Here is a 16,362-nt window from a genome sequence, read left to right as displayed (position 1 = left end):
ATAACACAACAAGCAACTCCCGCGCAATAATTTATTTTTTGTGGACGACTTTAACAGTTGTGAAAGTCATCCACGTGAAATGAATTATTGCCCAAAGGTTGCCTAACGAAAGAATATTTACCTGTGGAGAGAGCAAAATTTCCCAGCTAATGCAGGTGTTTTGCTGCGACGGCATGCCAATTGCTATGTCCAGTTTTCAGTTCCAAAGCTTATACGCAACTATGGGAAAGGCAAGTGCGAAGAAATGGGATATGAATATGCTTGTACCTTTGGGACTTCAACGCGACTGACGTTCACGAAATGTAGCGGCCAGGAGCAGGATTAACCCGGGATCGTATCAGTGAGGTTCTACTGCAATTAAAGCTCATTATGTGCTGCACACTGCTTTTTCTAACATGCAATGTTTCATGTCCCATTGTGATGCGGGCTGTTACTGTTTCTATTGGTGGCGACGGGCACCCAGGGGAACAGTACATCTATGTGCAGAATTTGTTTTGTTTATATATTTTCTTGCTGCAAAGAAGTTAAATAAATATTATGTGTTAAAAAAAATTTTTTTTTTTGTTCTTTTCTTTTAAGGAACATGAGTGTCATAATTATTTTACTCTTGAAATGTACAGATTAGCTACCAGTGAGTGTGTAAAAAAAATAAGGTGATTGACTTGTTAAGTAGGAAAACAAGGACAGCATTATAATTGGAACAACCAGAAAGGGTGTTGTTGCAATTGGCTTTCCTGGCTGTACTAACAGTAAGTGTGGGGAGGCAATTGCAGCCCAGCTCTACTTTGTCTCATTTGGCAAAGGGAGAAGGATGCACAACTTCCGTCGTTTGTACTTTATTGAGATGGTCGACAGACAATGAAACGTAAGGTGGCTCTTTAATAACAAATGCCGACGCATTATTGAGTTATGATGTTAGATCTCGGGAAAGTGAGCACAGGTGGGACACAGCCACCATTTTAGATTAGTAAAGTCATCATTGTTCCCCGGTTAACTGTTTTCTTGCTTTCTAAGAGGTATGTCACGTCGAGTTCTTTCTCTTCAAATGCTGCTAGTGGGGTGTCGTATTGTCGATAGACGCGCAAGACGAAAAGAAAAGCGTAGCCGCGACCCGACTGAAGGCCGCTTCTGTCCGTGGACAGGGTCCGTCTCCCTGGCGGGGTCCGGCGGCCTGGTGTACATCGACCCGAGCTCCCTGCGCCGTTCTGCGGCCGCGGCTGCGGCTGCGGCAGGCAGCTCAGGCGGCGGTTCGGGCTCATCGGTGGCCGCCGCATTGGCCCCGGAGTGGAGCCCCGCCACGACGGCGGTGGGGCTGGCCAGGGCCTTTGGGGCGGTGCTGAGGCAGACGGCGGACCTGCTGGCCACCCTGCAGGACTACAACCAGGCCTCCCCCGGGCTCAGCCTGCCCAAGATGCTCGAGGTGTCCTACCAGGAGTCTCTCAACATGCAGGTGAGCGCCCTCCACGGCCTAGGCATGTGGAGTAGTCCCGGAGTGACCACTGAATATGTCACCGGAGCCGCGAATCTTGATGTTGATTGTCGCGATCGTTGCAGTTGGTTGTAAAGGTGCCGACGAAAAAGGTGAACGGGAGCTAGCATCGCCATTGTCATGGCATCTCGTCCCGTGTCTCGTGCCTGCTGGAGTTTCTATAGATTTTAAGAGCTGGATATGGCAGAAAAGACATCTGCCATCTTCACCTCCTCCGCTGTGCCGCCGCCAGGACCGCGGCCAGCTACAGTATTGCACGGTTAGAATGTTGTGATGCAGAGATTGAGGGACCGTAAACAGTGTTAGTTAAACGCACCAGTCGGAGATGCATTCCAAGCACTGGCTTATGGGTAATAGTTTAAAGGCCTCCACTTTCCTCAAATCTTGCAGGCTTACCTGGACTACCACTTGAAACCAACGTGGGACTGGCTGGTGTCCGTGATGGACTCGACAGAGGCTCAGCTCCGCTTTGGCTGTGCCCTCACAAACCACTCGGACCCCAGCGGGGGTCCCCCTCCGGGACCCAAGCCCCGCCGGGGGTTCTTTGAGGACCGGCTGTCCGCCCCAGGGAGCCTGGACAGCCGCCGTAGGAACCGCCTCACCACCTATGGTGCGTTCCTGGACACTTGGACCAAATACCGTGAGCAGGGCAACAACCCACCAAAACTCGCAACTGCATGGCGCGGCAAGCGGGGGGGCGCTGGGACGCTCTCCAAGGCACTCTGGCTCGGGTTCTTCGAGTGCCGTATTTACCCAGTTCTAACGCGCGAGTGTTCTTTGGAAAAGATTTCTTCTGGAAGGTTTTTGCGTGCATTACCCCCAGCAGCAAACTTATATCCAGCAAACTTTCATTGCATCTGTTCTCTTTTTATTTTTTTTTAGTGCACAATGTAAACGGTATGATCAGACAGTGATAACAACCACCTGCGTACAAGCATTAGGAAAATATAATATGTGGATGGTAAGATTGGGGACGGGGGAGTGGAAGCTGCAAGTGTGCCGCATTAAGAGGTTCAAATATTAGGGATCCAAATTACCTTATTTTCCGGACTGTAAGTGACACTTCCGTACATTGAGTCGTTTTTACAGAAAAGTTGGTATACAAGTCGCACCTCTATGTACGGTTCACGCAATGAATTTTTTTTATTTTATGCGCATCGGTAAGGTTTGCACAACCGGTAGCTAGTTCACACGGACCGTTCGACACACAACAACTTTGACATTTCGACTTGCATGAAATGCCCAAAGCACGGCACTTTCTGGCGGGGCAATTGAACGTTTCGCAGCTAAGGGACGTAAAACGTCCAAAATGAGAAGGTAGTCAGTCGGCTTTATTCGAATGTACACACGCCGAGCGAACGAAAGTTTAACAGGCTGGACGCTCGTGAACCAAGCTTTGGACCACTAGGGCTAGTCTCGGCCAAGTGCCGGGGACGATGCGAGCATCGATGCACAGGCAGATCGATAAATCTTCACACACTTTTTTCGGTGCCACCAAAAGATCAGCTAACCACATTTTTCCTTTTACATGTAACAACACGGTTGGAGCATGGCAGATAAAAACTGCTCATCAAAAAAAAAAAAGTAAGAAAGATACGCGAAAATTTTCTGCAATGCGTGTATACCAGTCCACTTACGTTTCAGTGTTACTGGACTGAAACAAACGAATATGGAACCATGGTTGAATTAGGCAACGTTGATCACATGCTGTAAAAGCTTTATTCTCACTTCTTTCTTATCCAGATTAAACTTCTTCTAGGACACTGTAAAATTTCTCTCTTGCTGACTCAGTTATGAAGAGTGTAGAAGAGTGTGGCAACATGCAGTGCCTACTGGAAGGGGCAACACCACCTATGGCTACATAGTTACGGTGTTCTACGAAAGATGGCACGCGGCGCATAAAAGAATGGCGTCACATTGCGAATATAAAAAAGACAACGCACATAAGTCGCGCTGTTGTATAAAATGCACCAACAAAACTGGTTGAAAAAAAAAATGGCTTATAAACCGGAAAATGTGGTAAAAACACCATAGGCCTTCACGTTTTGTCTGAAGTTTGCTGTATTTTTCTGGAATGGCATGCGCTTTGGAATCGTGTAAATATGTTACAAGTGCTTATCCCTTTCCGTTAGCTTCCCGAACTACAGGGGCACGGGGTGTTCTCTGCATGACTGGGCAAATGGGATCCTCGTTTTTAACCCAGTGGAAAATTAACATTGTATGTTTGTTCTTTTCTCCTTTCACTTCCAAATCTTGCCTAGTGGAGTGGGAGGACTAATGTGTATTGTGGTAAGGTAGAGTCTGAAAGCCTGCAAGCTTTGCTTTGTGTCGTTTCGCATTTTAGCGCAAGTAAGCCATCGGCATGCTCTATAGTTTCGAAGCTCATGCAAGTGACAAGTTTAAATCCAGTTCCACACCAAATATTGCTCAGTTCAATTGGGAGTTGAGAACAATAGAGACAGCACACCCTTTGACAGGATGCTTGATGTTTTCTCAACAAGGGGTGCAAGCCAGAAAGTATAAAAGTGTGTAAATAATTCTAGAACTTTCGCTGGCTCAACCAGGATTTAATAACAAAATAAGCAGTTTAATAAATTGCTATAGCAACTTGTGAAAAAACTTAATAAATAATACAGTCGCTGACCGATTATTCGGACTTCGCTGGGACCGAAAAAACGTCCGAATAATAGAGCAGTCCTAAAAATCAGCAGATTGAAAAACTTGCCTTTATTACTTCCAAGTGGGCTTAAAAAAAGCCGTAAATAGTGCCTTGGTTCAGGTTACGCCTGCGTGCCTTGTTTTAGGTTACGCCTCCGTTTCCGTTCGACAGCTTTCTCTTAGCTTGAGAATCGCTGCCTTCTTTTCTAGCGTTATGGTCGAGTAGCAGAAGAACAAATGGGGCCATGACGTCCAAGCCAGCGTTGTCCGAACGAGATCAGAGGCGCAAATCCACGAGCGCAAAACGGCGACTGGCGACGCGAAGGAACGAGAAACAAAGCAAAATGATAATAATGATAATGATGATGACGTGCAGCTAAATGGGAAAAAAAGGGCTAGCATAGCGTCACCTAGCGGTAGGACTCGGGAGTGCTCAAGTAGCGCTACCAAACCAGGCCAATCCATTGGCAGCCAACATAGAATTCAAAATGGCCGCTTCTCGATGATCACTCGCGACAATTTCGTCCGAATAATCAAACTTTCGGACTTCAAGCTATCCGAAACATTAGTCATGAATATACCGGTACACTATTTTATGGGGTAAGTCACGGTTCCGCCTGTAGGTCCGAAATATAGAACAAGTCCGAAATATCGGAGTCCGAAAAAACGGTTGGCGACTGTATACAGTGCATGTAGTATGAACATTATGAGTAGTAGGTACATTCAGTGCTAACAAGCTCTTTACTTTTTCCTACTAAACCTAAAGTGCATTGAGGGTTTGCATGAGTGAAAGATGGAAGGATTCGGTGGGAAGAGTTTGAACGGGGGACCCTTTCAGCAGACGGTAATGACACGTGCAGGGTCGGAAGGCGTCTCCGCAAGGAGGGACTTCCTGTCGTACGCCCTCTCCCTGATGCGAGCCCACAACAACGAACACTTTGATTCGCTGCCGGTGATGGACGTGGCGTCTCTGAAGCACGTGGCCTACGTCTTTGACGCGCTCATCTACTTCATGCGCTCGGGAGCAGATGACTCCGAGACTCTGCGTGACGGTTTCCTGCTCCTGGACCCGTGGTACGCTGAGGTGAGTGCCTGCTTTTTTTCAGCAGAGCTGTTAAGGGCTGCTTTCCCCAAGATCGTGTCCCCCGCAAACAAAATGTCGACACAAAACTCTGGACAGCTACCGCCATCTGTGAGCAACGGCAGCAACCAGATAATCGGCTTGCCGGCCTTGCTCATAGATGACGACAACCTTTCCAGCCTTTCCACTCTGGATCTCACCAGAGTGGAAAGGCTGAATCTCTCTAGGCGTCGTCCTAGAGGTCGTCCTTGAAGTTGTCCTTAAGGTCGTCCTAAACGTCGTCCCGGAAGTCGTCCTTGAGGTCGTCCTAGACGTTCTCTTCGAAATCGTCCTAGAAGTTGTCCTTGAGGTCGTCCCTGAGGTCGTCCTGTGGGCGTTGTCCTCGAGGTCGTCTTAGAAGTTGTCCTTGAGGTCGTCCTAGACGTCGTCCTTAGGCGTCGTCCTTGAGGTCGTCCAAGAAGTCGTCCTTGAGGTCGTCTGACCATAGTACGGCTCCGCTGGTCTTCCTTCTTCACCAGATTGGAAAAGCTGACAGTTTTTTTTCTTTCTCATCCTTAAGGGGAAACAACTATTTGCATGATTGGAATCAAATTTGCAGAGCACATTTAGTATCATATATAAAGGCACCATGCAAAATCTTAAAGGGGCACTCAGGTGGTTTTTCAGTTCGTGTTTTGATGATGACAGCTGAATTTAGACGCCCCAAGTATCCCTAAAAACCAAAAAGTATACCGTATTTGCACGAATATAACGCGAGTTTTTTTCAGAAATTACGTGCTCCAAAACGCATCTCGCGTTATATTCGGAATCGAGTTCAGCCACGAGGCGCGCGAGTCTGGAGAAAGCCAGAGGAGAAAGCCATTCCTTCAGCTCAATGCAAAATATTTGGTGGGAAAAGAAGTGGGAGTGTGGAAGGGAATTTATTAGCTATTGGGAGACGTGAAGGGACGAATAGAAAACATAAAAAAAACATTTTTATCATTTTTGTGTTTGTACAATGCGCGCACGCCGCAGAACAACGCACGCACGCCGCAGAACTTGTTTATGCAGAGGGACCAGAACAAGAAGTATGATCGTGTATCGGATTCAGCAGTCTTTTTTTTCTGCTGCGCATTGTTTAGTTTCTGATCCAGAGTGATCCGGTGTTTGTGTGTTGGTGCTTCTGCTTCCTGCCTTGTTTGGATTGTGGGCTGCCGAGGAGCTCGCACATAAGAAAAAGGAACTACCAGACAAGCAGGTGCCGTGCTGCTGCTTATCTGCGTAGTCGCCAAGTGGACTGTAAACGGAAGGACCTGAGCTGTGAGGATGAGTGCAGTCACAACATAAACTGATATTTCTTTTATTTCCATTGACTTTTCACATCTGCTATGCCCCTGAGTGCGAGAAATTGACGCGGCCTCGGTTCGCGTTATAATAGTAATAATATTTTTTTTTCTTTTTGAGGGCATCAAAACCTGCCCTCGCGTTATATTCGTGGTCGCGTTATATTCGTGCAAATACGGTAGTCATATGGTGATTATTTCTTTAATAAAAATGTAATTGAAGGCCGCCAAACCTCGGATCCATCTGAAAACGAAACCACTCTCATTGGTCCCCGCACTCTTATCAAAAGGATCTCGGGCCAATGGCGTTGGACGACGTTCCGTCGCGCAGTGATCCCGAGGTAGCCGCATCGGCCAAACCTCTATGTCATTCGAGCTTCGATCATGGCGGATTTCTCTACGCTTGAGGACCTGACTCTGTTAGAGGTTAAAATTCTTTGGCGGACAGCCGACCTGGGGATGATTTCCTATGACGCCACTCCGACGTGCGATGTGCACGATAGCAGCGCTTCGGAGACATGTCCGAGTTGCGAGGACGACGAAACGCAGACCTTTTCGGGCGTTCTTCGATTTGCGGTTGGGGCAAGTCGTAACCAAACCAACGTTTGACATCGCAGCGTTACCTCTGGTACATGATGTCAAACGATGTCGCCACATTGACTTTCGCCTCGGGAGGACGGGGGGAAGGCTGGTTCAGACATATGCAACGAGCGCATACCTACGACTGCGTCCGTTTCATCCGGAGCGACCGGAACGACCGCTCTGCGCTGCACGTACACACACCTGCAACCACTACAACAAGCGCAGGGGGTCGTCAGCACGTCGACCGCTTCTATACGCCGCAGTCAGCTGTTTCAGCAGCCAATCTAAAAAGGGGACGCACTGCTACTCAATGCCGTAACAGTATATAAGCAGACAGTTTTCTATAGCCTAAAGATTTATTATTTTTTCTTGATAGGCTGCAGGGTACAGTGGATGAAAAAAAAGAAAATAAAAATATGCAGTCCACCATCTTGGACGATCACGACTCTAATACACGACTTTGCAATAGTACAAATCTCGCCACACGCCTTTTCTACGATTATAAAAGACAATGTGATCTTAGCAGCGATATAGCAACGTAGAAATATGATTTTGTGATCAGATAGACGTTGGAGCGTTCAGGATTGCTAACACTAATCACTTTTCTCCGGTGATGAAAACGCGTGAAAATTCGCATCCTTTATATGGTACGCGCCAGTAATAGCTTGAACTTGAGCACCCGCATGAAATGCGCCAAATAAGAAATCCGGGCGATGTTCGAGGACACAAATGCTTAGAAAGCACCACAGTAGTCGAAGTAAACGAACACGACGGCGCGGGCGTTTCTGCTGTCTTGAGAGTGCCGCCACGTCGTCGCCGCACGCGTAGGTGGATCTTCTCTTCTAGTACGTGCTGGGTTATCATAGCGACACACGACGAAAATTCACAGTCAAGGATATCGCTTTTACGCGGAACGATGAGCCTTGACCACGCCGACGATCACCACCGACGCCATGTTTGCGGATAGAAAGAGCCGACCGGCCTGCAACGCCCGGAGATAAGTGCGCTTCCGCGCATCCCTGGGGAACGGGAAATTCACCCCCGCGGAGGAAGGCAAGGAGGAAACGTAGTCCCTTGTTTGTTAAACGATAATTGCAGTATCGCGTATTCCAAACTAGAAATATTTTTTGTCTTGTGAAATTATCATGCACAACATATTTAAATGAACTGAAAATTGTTTCTTTAGCGAAACTTTACAACGACCGCCAAAATTTTCAAACATACGATAATTTCATTGGTCCTCGCAAGGGCAGAAAAGAGTCCGCACATATTTTATTCCTGCGTGATTAATAGGCGGTTCTGCCTTCTAAAACTGAAGATACTCATTCACTGACACTTCCTTAACGCCATCGCACCAAAAAGTAGCTTCTCCAAAAACCGCTTCAGTGCCCCTTTAAAGGGACAATGAAGGCAATTTTGGAGATCTTTTTGGCGATTGAACTGGGTTCCAGGCACGTCCCAGGCCACGTTTCCCAAATTTCAGCCGAAACCGGCGCTTGTGTGCCGCGCAAATCAATGAAACAGTCGCGGTAATAATCATACCGGGATCGACTGGGGCGACGCCCCGAGAGTTGCGGGACAAGCCAGGAGAAGCGGAGCTCACGTGACTGATGCGGGGCCAAGAAGCGCGACGTCACAAGAGACGCGTCAGCGATTGGTCGAAACGAGAGACGCGCCCTCGGTCACGTTTTGGTTCGCGATTTTTAGAAATACTGTTCTAATTTGCGCTTGAATAACCATCAAAAGTATAAATCGGACCGGAAATAATTACTAAACCGTAAATAAAGCAGCATCATTGTTTTTTTCTTTGCTACGCTGGACGCGAAACCGGCAGCGAGCAACTATGGGCAAACAAAATAAAATTAAAAAAAGAACACGGTACTCGAAAGATTTTGCAGAATGGTAGCGTGGTAGCTGTGGATGGCTGTTCTAACGGTTGACCGAAGACCAGTATTCGTAAAAACTAGCGTCGACGCTAGTTTTTAAGGGTGGGTTTCTGTTCGTGTTCTTTGACTACAAAAAGAGAACGTCTGCGGAGGAACCGGATCCCGGAACGGCGGGATCGCTGCCACTTTCCTCTCGGCATCTCCCCCGCGTCCGTCCTTCGGCATGCGGGCCGCTCGTTGCCGGCTGGGCGGTCTCCGTCGGGTGATGGCAGAGGCCGCCACACACGTACTCCCGTTCCCTTTGTGTTCGGTCACTCAACGGAAGCTCGAACTCACTCGCGAGAGCGGCATTGCCGTCCATGTTGACAGATTCGGCGAAACGACCGCGCCACCGCGCTGCTATAACCCACCGCTGTAACCAGAGTCTCGATCTCCTAAATACTACCGATACTGACTATTCACACTTGACGTCACTCCTACGTCACCTCCGTTTTCGGAGGCCCAGAAACGAGAATGGAGATTGTTCAGTTTCGGTTTCTTTACTGCTTTCGTAGGCACATAAATACTCGTCACAATTGTCTACAAAAAATTGGGCTGCATGCTATGTTCCCAAGAAGCATTAAAACACCATTTAAAAAAATTAAATAAAATTGTCTTCATTGTCCCTTTAACTCTCTAGGATAAATTTGTCAAATGTTGCACATTTCTGAATGAAGGAGTGGTGTTCTTTGTCAAGGAATCTATCATATACAAATAATGCCATAAAAGCAACTATTTTATTTCTTGGATGTGAAGTAGGGGGTGTATATCTTCAGGCTATCTAGTTTCTACTACTCCGGTGTAAATATTTCCGAAGGAAATATTACCTCGAAATATGAGATGCCTTTTTTTTTCAATTGATCTGTCAAAATGTTAGGGGTTTTCAATGTTCCCTCTAAATTAAAAGGAAACAAAATAGATAGCCCAATCCCTCAGTAAATTTCAGTTGAGAAATATCTTGAATAAGGCATCAAAACGCTTTTACTAGCGAACAAAAGATTTCTTTATATAAGGTTTTCAGAAAAAAAAGTTAAATCGAGAAAACAGCATTTAAACATCCAGCTTTTCTTCTTCTTTTTTTTTTTTTTAATTATTGTTTTGCTATCTGCACTTACTAAAAAGGCCCAGCAGCTTAGGTTGGTCCTTCGACGGCCTGGTCCTTCTGTTGCTTGGCGATGGCCTGGAGCCTTCTTTTCTTCTGGGCCACCTTGGAAGACCGGAGTGCTTTTTGTTTGGCCTTTGAGATTTTGGCTTGCACGGCTTTGCTGGAGTCCTGCACCCGGTGACGTCCAGGCTCTATGCTCATCTCAAGGAGGGCACTCTCAAAGCCTGTAGGGCCCAGGTTAAATTCCAACACTGCTGGGGTGGCAGCTGTTTCCAGCGTTCTCCGGGACGCAAAGTGTCTTTGGGCATCGCCTCCACGCCAGAGCGTTGTATGACTCGTTCCCATTGTGTGTCTTCATTCTGGCGCATCACTCGAGCAGCTTATTCCTGGACAGCCGATTGTACAAAGGCACCAACTCCTTTGCAGTCTCTCTGGAGAAGGCAGGGTGGTGGGGTTGTGGCTTTGACGGCTTTCCTGCTGCCTCCAACACTGCGTGACGGTTGAAATGGCACCATGAACACTTTCCCTGAGGGCAGGCTTGATGATGGGGCCCTTCATCAGTAGAATACGAGTGCAGCAGGCTACTGCACACTGCTTTCTGCATTGCCGGACCATTCGGTGCATTCTCCTTTAGCGCAGAAGTGTAGTAATTTGTTACCCTCTTCATAACAACATTGGTATGTTTGCCTTTTCCACCAAGTCCTTTTTTCGTTTTCTTGAGCGTCTCCATCCCCGCATACATCCTTCTGGTGACATGGTTGACACAGTCCTCTTTTCGCAGTTCTTTATCATAAAAATGAAGTTCAGCGACATGGTTAAAAACTTTAAGGTCCCTGTCAGATAGAACTGTCAGATAGAACTGTCACATGCTGCAGGCCATGGAGCTAAATGGATCGGCGGAAGATCTCCACTTGATTTCTCCACGGGTCCGAGACTGCAGCCATAACAATAATTGCTTTGGGCAGAGAGGTCCAAAACTGAGCCTGTCTCTAACTCAATTACCACACTAACACTGAAGTGTGAAGTATGGCCGTGCTTATGCCAAGTGCCATCATAAGTTACACAATTATCCAACAGACCATTGTCATCTGATCCGCGGGCTTGGCGCGACATGTACACTTGCGTGTACATGTCGCGCACCACAAGTGCAGAGGCGAGTAAGCGTTGATGCCAGCAAACAAGTTCGTTAGCTTCATGTAGCCGATGCCGCCTTCACGGGATGCAAGACAAATATGTGCTTCCAGTTCACTTCGACGCGAGTGGTTAACGGTCGATGAGTAAAGCGCCTGAGCGATGTCCCCACACTCTGGGATTGACAACAAACTCCGCCTGAGCTCCTTTGTCGCTCTCGTTTGGTTGGAGGTCTGATCCATTACACACTGGGCACTGGAGACCGTTGATCAAATACTCTATGGCAGACACACCAACGAGGCGATAACTGTCAAGTGGAGTGCCAGAAGCAATGGTAACGTCTGCTGGATTTTCGGCGGCGTCACCGTCTTGTAGGAGCGATATCTTGCGCTCTATCGGAGTTAGCTCTTCGAACTCTCCGAGGTTGTCGGGAAGAGGCGAAGGAACTTCGGCCAATTACTCAAAAGTCACGTCCAAGAGCAACGAAATGGGGAGGCGGCGATGTAATCGGCTGAATCGGGAGTGGAGACAGTAAAGAGGCTGACTTCGTCACATTAGGCCTAGGACACTGCTGCCATCCTCCCGATTTTCCTCTCGTTTTCATCGATCGGCGGCAAGCTCTGAAGGCTTGACGAGCGTGCCGTTTAACCGCCGGCATTGAGTAAAAAGAGCAAGCGATAGTTCAACCGAAGCACGAAGCGAAAAAGCAAACACGAAAGTGTCGGCACACTCGGATCAAGTGACGTGTTGCCAGCCAATAGAGGTCCCGGTTTCGTTTTCAAGTCGATTGTGACCAACACCTAGGGAGGCTTTTTCTCTGCCCCTGTGTACTCTCAAACGAAAATTATTATTGTTAATAAAATCTCGAAAGATACCACGTTTTCAGCAAGGTTATGGACATCACCATAGTGCCAACGAGCGCGAAGTGATCGGCATTTGAAACCGGTAAACATTGCAGACTTGGTGCTCTCCGGATCGACTCGGGAATGCAATGTGCATCGCGACCCCTCCAAAAATATTTTGTATAGACGTAAATGTCCGCAGTACGCATATAAATTCTTCAGGAAGGGTGCACTATTAGTTTCTGAAACTGATAACATCAAAATTTGAAAAATTCGATATTTAAAAAGAAATTAGAAATTTGAGTATTTGTATTTCCCCTCTTAAAGGACACATGCAAAGGAAAAAAACATTTTTTTTAGACAGCTTAGATGGAAAAAGGATGTCATAAAACGATTTTACAACGAAGAAACAAAATTTTTAGAGCTATATTTACGGCGCTATACGAATTTGTAGTTGGCGCTCGCGGGAGCCGCTGCTGGTCACGTGGTAGGCCGCGCTGCGTCGCCGCCGCACGCTGAGCGTTGTGCAAACGCCGCTTCAACGCATTTCTCCAAGCCGCCGTCGCCGCCGCCGCACAAGTTTGTCTGCTTCGGGGCGCCGCCGCCGTCGTCTGACCGGCGCACAGGTCTATCACGTCTGCTTGCGCTTTTTCAGGAGTTTCCTTTGGGCTCTAAAAGTTACTTATTCGTCTTGGTTTTTTGTTATACTTCAAACAAAGATGAATAAGTTACTTTTAGAGGCCATAGGAAGCTTCCGAAAGAGTGCAAGCACCACGTGATAAATAAAGACCAGTCACGTTATAAATACAGACCACTTTTCCGCGGTGCCCGCGGGCGCCAACTACAAATCCGTTTTGCGCCGTAAATATAGCTCTAAAAATTTTTTTTCTTCGTTGTAAAATCGTTTTATGGCGTCCTTTTTTCATCTAAGCCGTTTTAAAAAAATGTTTTTTTCCTTTGCATGTGTCCTTTAGCATCTTGGGGGAAGGAGTAACGTTAGAAGACACGGGATCTAGGGGACAGAGACTTTCCTTTCAAACTCATTACTTGGCTTCCGTTACGTTTGAAGCTTGTAACAACGACTCCTTTTGTTTTCAATTGGGGTGATCTAGCTTGTCCCTGAAGTCGTCCACATAGAGCAACAATGAAATATTGAACGTGCTTCGAAGAAGGCTCATGGCTGTGTCATAGGCGCTCAAATAACCGACGCACGAATGTTATGCCACACCCTCACTTTTATCGGTGTCTCGTAGCAGTTTCCGTCATCTTCCTCGGTATCGAGTTACTGACCTGCCAGAGCTCGCGCCTTGTTTGTTTCATCCCGCCCCAGGACTACAACGAGAACGAAGACCAAGAAGAAGAGGCGGGGCCCGTGTCGAACATGCAAGTCGACATGGAGAGCTGCTGTGACGAAGACCAGCCGGCCCCGCTCTCGGGGGCGGGCGGGTCGGCCTCGGAGGGCCCCTCGGGGGCCAGGGGCCGTCGGCACCCCTTCTTCCAGCGCTCGGACTCCACCCTGTGCCTGGGCTGCCAGGCCCCCGACCCATTCGCGACCCCTCTGGCAGAGGCCCTGCCCCTGGCAGATCGGCCTCAGCTGCTGACCCCCACCGCGACGCGGCAGGAGCTGTTTGGAGCCCCCCGCGCGCCCCAGCCGTCTGGGGAAGGGGCCCCCCCACTGCCCCCACGCCTGGGACTGTCGAGGGGTGGCACGGGCATGCCCACCTCCGCCCAACGAGCCGCCGAGGTGCCCAGGGCACCCATCATAGTGGCGGCACCTTCCTCGGGGCGCCGGCCACCGCCCCCCGCAGCCGCCCAGGAGGGAAGCGCCGGGCAGGGAAAGTCCAGCGTCATTGTCCTGGCGGGCTCTCACCGGACGCAGGCCCAGCCGGTGAGTTTCGTGTTGAGGCTCATTCATATTGAGCATTTGAGTATATTTTGATAGCTTTTGTCAAGCTGTGGCCAAGAGTCACCGAGACACCCCTGCTTTGCACTAAGCACGACAACCGATTCAGGGGGTGGCTTTGCACGGGGCACAGAAGGCACGGATCTGATGGTGACTCATGTTCATGTCACAGTAGGACGTTACGAAACACAGCTGTGAATGTCCTTTCACTGTTTCCCACAGAACTTTTTGCCTCCCAAGGAGGGCCGTGTGTCTCGTAAAAGAAACGCAGCAATAACTCTTTCGGCACTGAATGTTAGGATAACTTTGTGGCCAAAGATTCATCTACCATATTTTCCGGTGTGTAAGTCGCGTTTATTTTTTAAAGCATTTTTTGGTGTGTTTTATACAACTATGCAAGTTATATGCATTTTCTTTTTTTTTTAATTCACGCTGCGACTCCACTTTTTTACACATTGCGCGCCATCTTTCATAGCGCACCGTAACTATATAGCCATAGGCGGTGTTGCGTTTTCAAGGAGGCACTGCTGTTGCCGCAGTCTTCTAATCTTTTCATAACTAAAAGCGAGGAATTTTAAAATTTCCCCGAAGCGGCTCAATGTGGATGTGCGAGACAGTGAGAATAGAGCTTTTACCGCATGTGATTGACGCTGCCTAAAGGGGTGTCCAAACAGGACACGACAAAACCCACGACTCCGGCAAATCGTGCCGCGCTCTGCCGCGATCCGCTTCCGGCCGTCGGAGGGAAATTTCCCTCCGTCAATTCTTCCCGGGGGGAAACTTCCCTCCGTCAAATCTCCCCCTCGCTTCCTCCACGGCGGCCTTGCTCTGCTCATCACGTGGGTCCGGAGAGCCACTCACACGCTCTGTTGGCTGTCGGTCAATTGCTCAAGGCCTCCGCTCACAATACGGAACCGCATCGGACGCCATCACGACGAAAGTGAATCTCGACAAAGAAAGCAGATCCGAGGCGGGCGAAACGCACCCTTCGACGCAGGAATGTCCCAAATCCACCCAAAGCCGGACCTCCTTGGCCTTCGAGCCGAGGTGACGGCGGTACGCGAGGGTGTTGGCGAAGTGAGACAGACGCAGGTGGCGTGTGACGTCAATCTGAAGAGGAGAGCAGTCGTGATCGTAAAAATTTTCACGACTCCTGCAGACATTTTCACGACTCCGACAGACCGTAAAAATAGAAGCGTCCGCTTCGATTTTCACGATTTGTCGGAGTCGCGGGTTTTGTAGTGTCCTGTTTGGACACCCCTTAATTCAGCCATAATTTCATATTTTTTTTGCTTCAGTCCAGTAAGACTGGTATACACACATTGCAGTATATTTTCTCGCGTCTTAGTTTCTGTTTGATGAGCAGTTTTTCTGTCATGCTCCAGCCCTGTTGCTACATGTAAATGGAAAGATTGTGGCTAGCCGATCTTTTAGAGGTACCGAAATAACTATGTCAAGATTTATCTATCAGCCTGTGCATCGATGCTTGCGTTATCTCCGGCACGTGGCCTAGGCTAGGCCTAGTGGGACAAAGGTTGGTTCATGAGTGTCTGGCACATTAAACTTTTGTCGGCATGTGTTCGCTCGAATACACCGGACTACCTTCTCATTTTTTGTGTTTTACGTCCTTTTGCTGTGAAACACTTGATTGCCCCTGGCAGACAGTGCCGTGCTATGAGCATTTCTCGCGAGTCGAAATGTCAAAGTTGTTTGTCCAATGGTGTGTGCGATCTAGCCGATTGTGCGAAACTCAGATTTTGCAATACCGCTTGAACCAAGCAGAAAGGTGTGACTTGTAGAAAGGTGCGACTTGCAACTTTTCCACGAAAACGGCTCAATATACGGGTGTTCAACTTACACAAGGGTGTGACTTATAGTCCAGAAAATATGGTAACTGGAGTTTGACCTTGGTTGGGATAACAGAATTGAGTTCTGATTGATGCACTTGTCATTGCATTCGACCAGGAGGATGCCTTCAAATTGTGATTTTTGCTTCTTTTGGTGTGCAGCTTTTTTGGATGTAGCAAGTTTTTAAAAAGAGATGTTCGACGGTGTCTTTCTTTTTCCAACAGTCTAGCGAGGCTCCACCGCCATACTCTGGAGCCCCCAGCCCAGCCGCCGAGGTTACCGTCACCTCCAGCAATGCTCTGCAGCCTTCGGCAAGAACAGAAGCCCCTGCACCAACCTCCACACTTCCCGGAGCTCCGCAGTCAAACCCCGAGACCGGCACGAGCACAGCAGCCTCCACTTCAAGGTGCCTGCCTCAGTCACATCGGGAAATGAAAACAGGGTCTTCATTTCCCAGCTCTCTCCACATTACTACA

The 16,362-nt window shown here is 48.3% G+C and overlaps 1 protein-coding gene across 17 annotated transcripts in view; it reads left to right on the top strand.

The window, feature by feature from the left end:
- LOC8053552 (E3 ubiquitin-protein ligase UBR5) overlaps positions 1-16,362 on the top strand; it is an 86,052-nt gene that overhangs the window by 52,079 nt on the left and 17,611 nt on the right. For 10 of the 17 annotated variants that reach the window (XM_029993089.3, XM_029993099.3, XM_040502253.1 and 7 more), the window contains exons 30-34: positions 1,143-1,450; positions 1,880-2,129; positions 5,008-5,231; positions 13,466-14,023; positions 16,111-16,292. In XM_029993089.3, coding sequence (XP_029848949.2) covers positions 1,143-1,450; positions 1,880-2,129; positions 5,008-5,231; positions 13,466-14,023; positions 16,111-16,292 — 1,522 coding nt within the window. The remainder of the gene's footprint in view (positions 1-1,142; positions 1,451-1,879; positions 2,130-5,007; positions 5,232-13,465; positions 14,024-16,110; positions 16,293-16,362) is intronic. The other 7 variants (XM_029993097.4, XM_029993098.4, XM_040502256.2 and 4 more) reach the window with 1 other exon arrangement.

The sequence above is a fragment of the Ixodes scapularis genome, unplaced genomic scaffold (genome assembly GCF_016920785.2).
Source record: "Ixodes scapularis isolate PalLabHiFi unplaced genomic scaffold, ASM1692078v2 PGA_scaffold2__306_contigs__length_199485367, whole genome shotgun sequence".
In the NCBI taxonomy this organism is placed as follows: domain Eukaryota; kingdom Metazoa; phylum Arthropoda; class Arachnida; order Ixodida; family Ixodidae; genus Ixodes; species Ixodes scapularis.
Note: the sequence above shows the minus strand (reverse complement) of the source record. Positions and strands in the feature narration are given on the sequence as shown.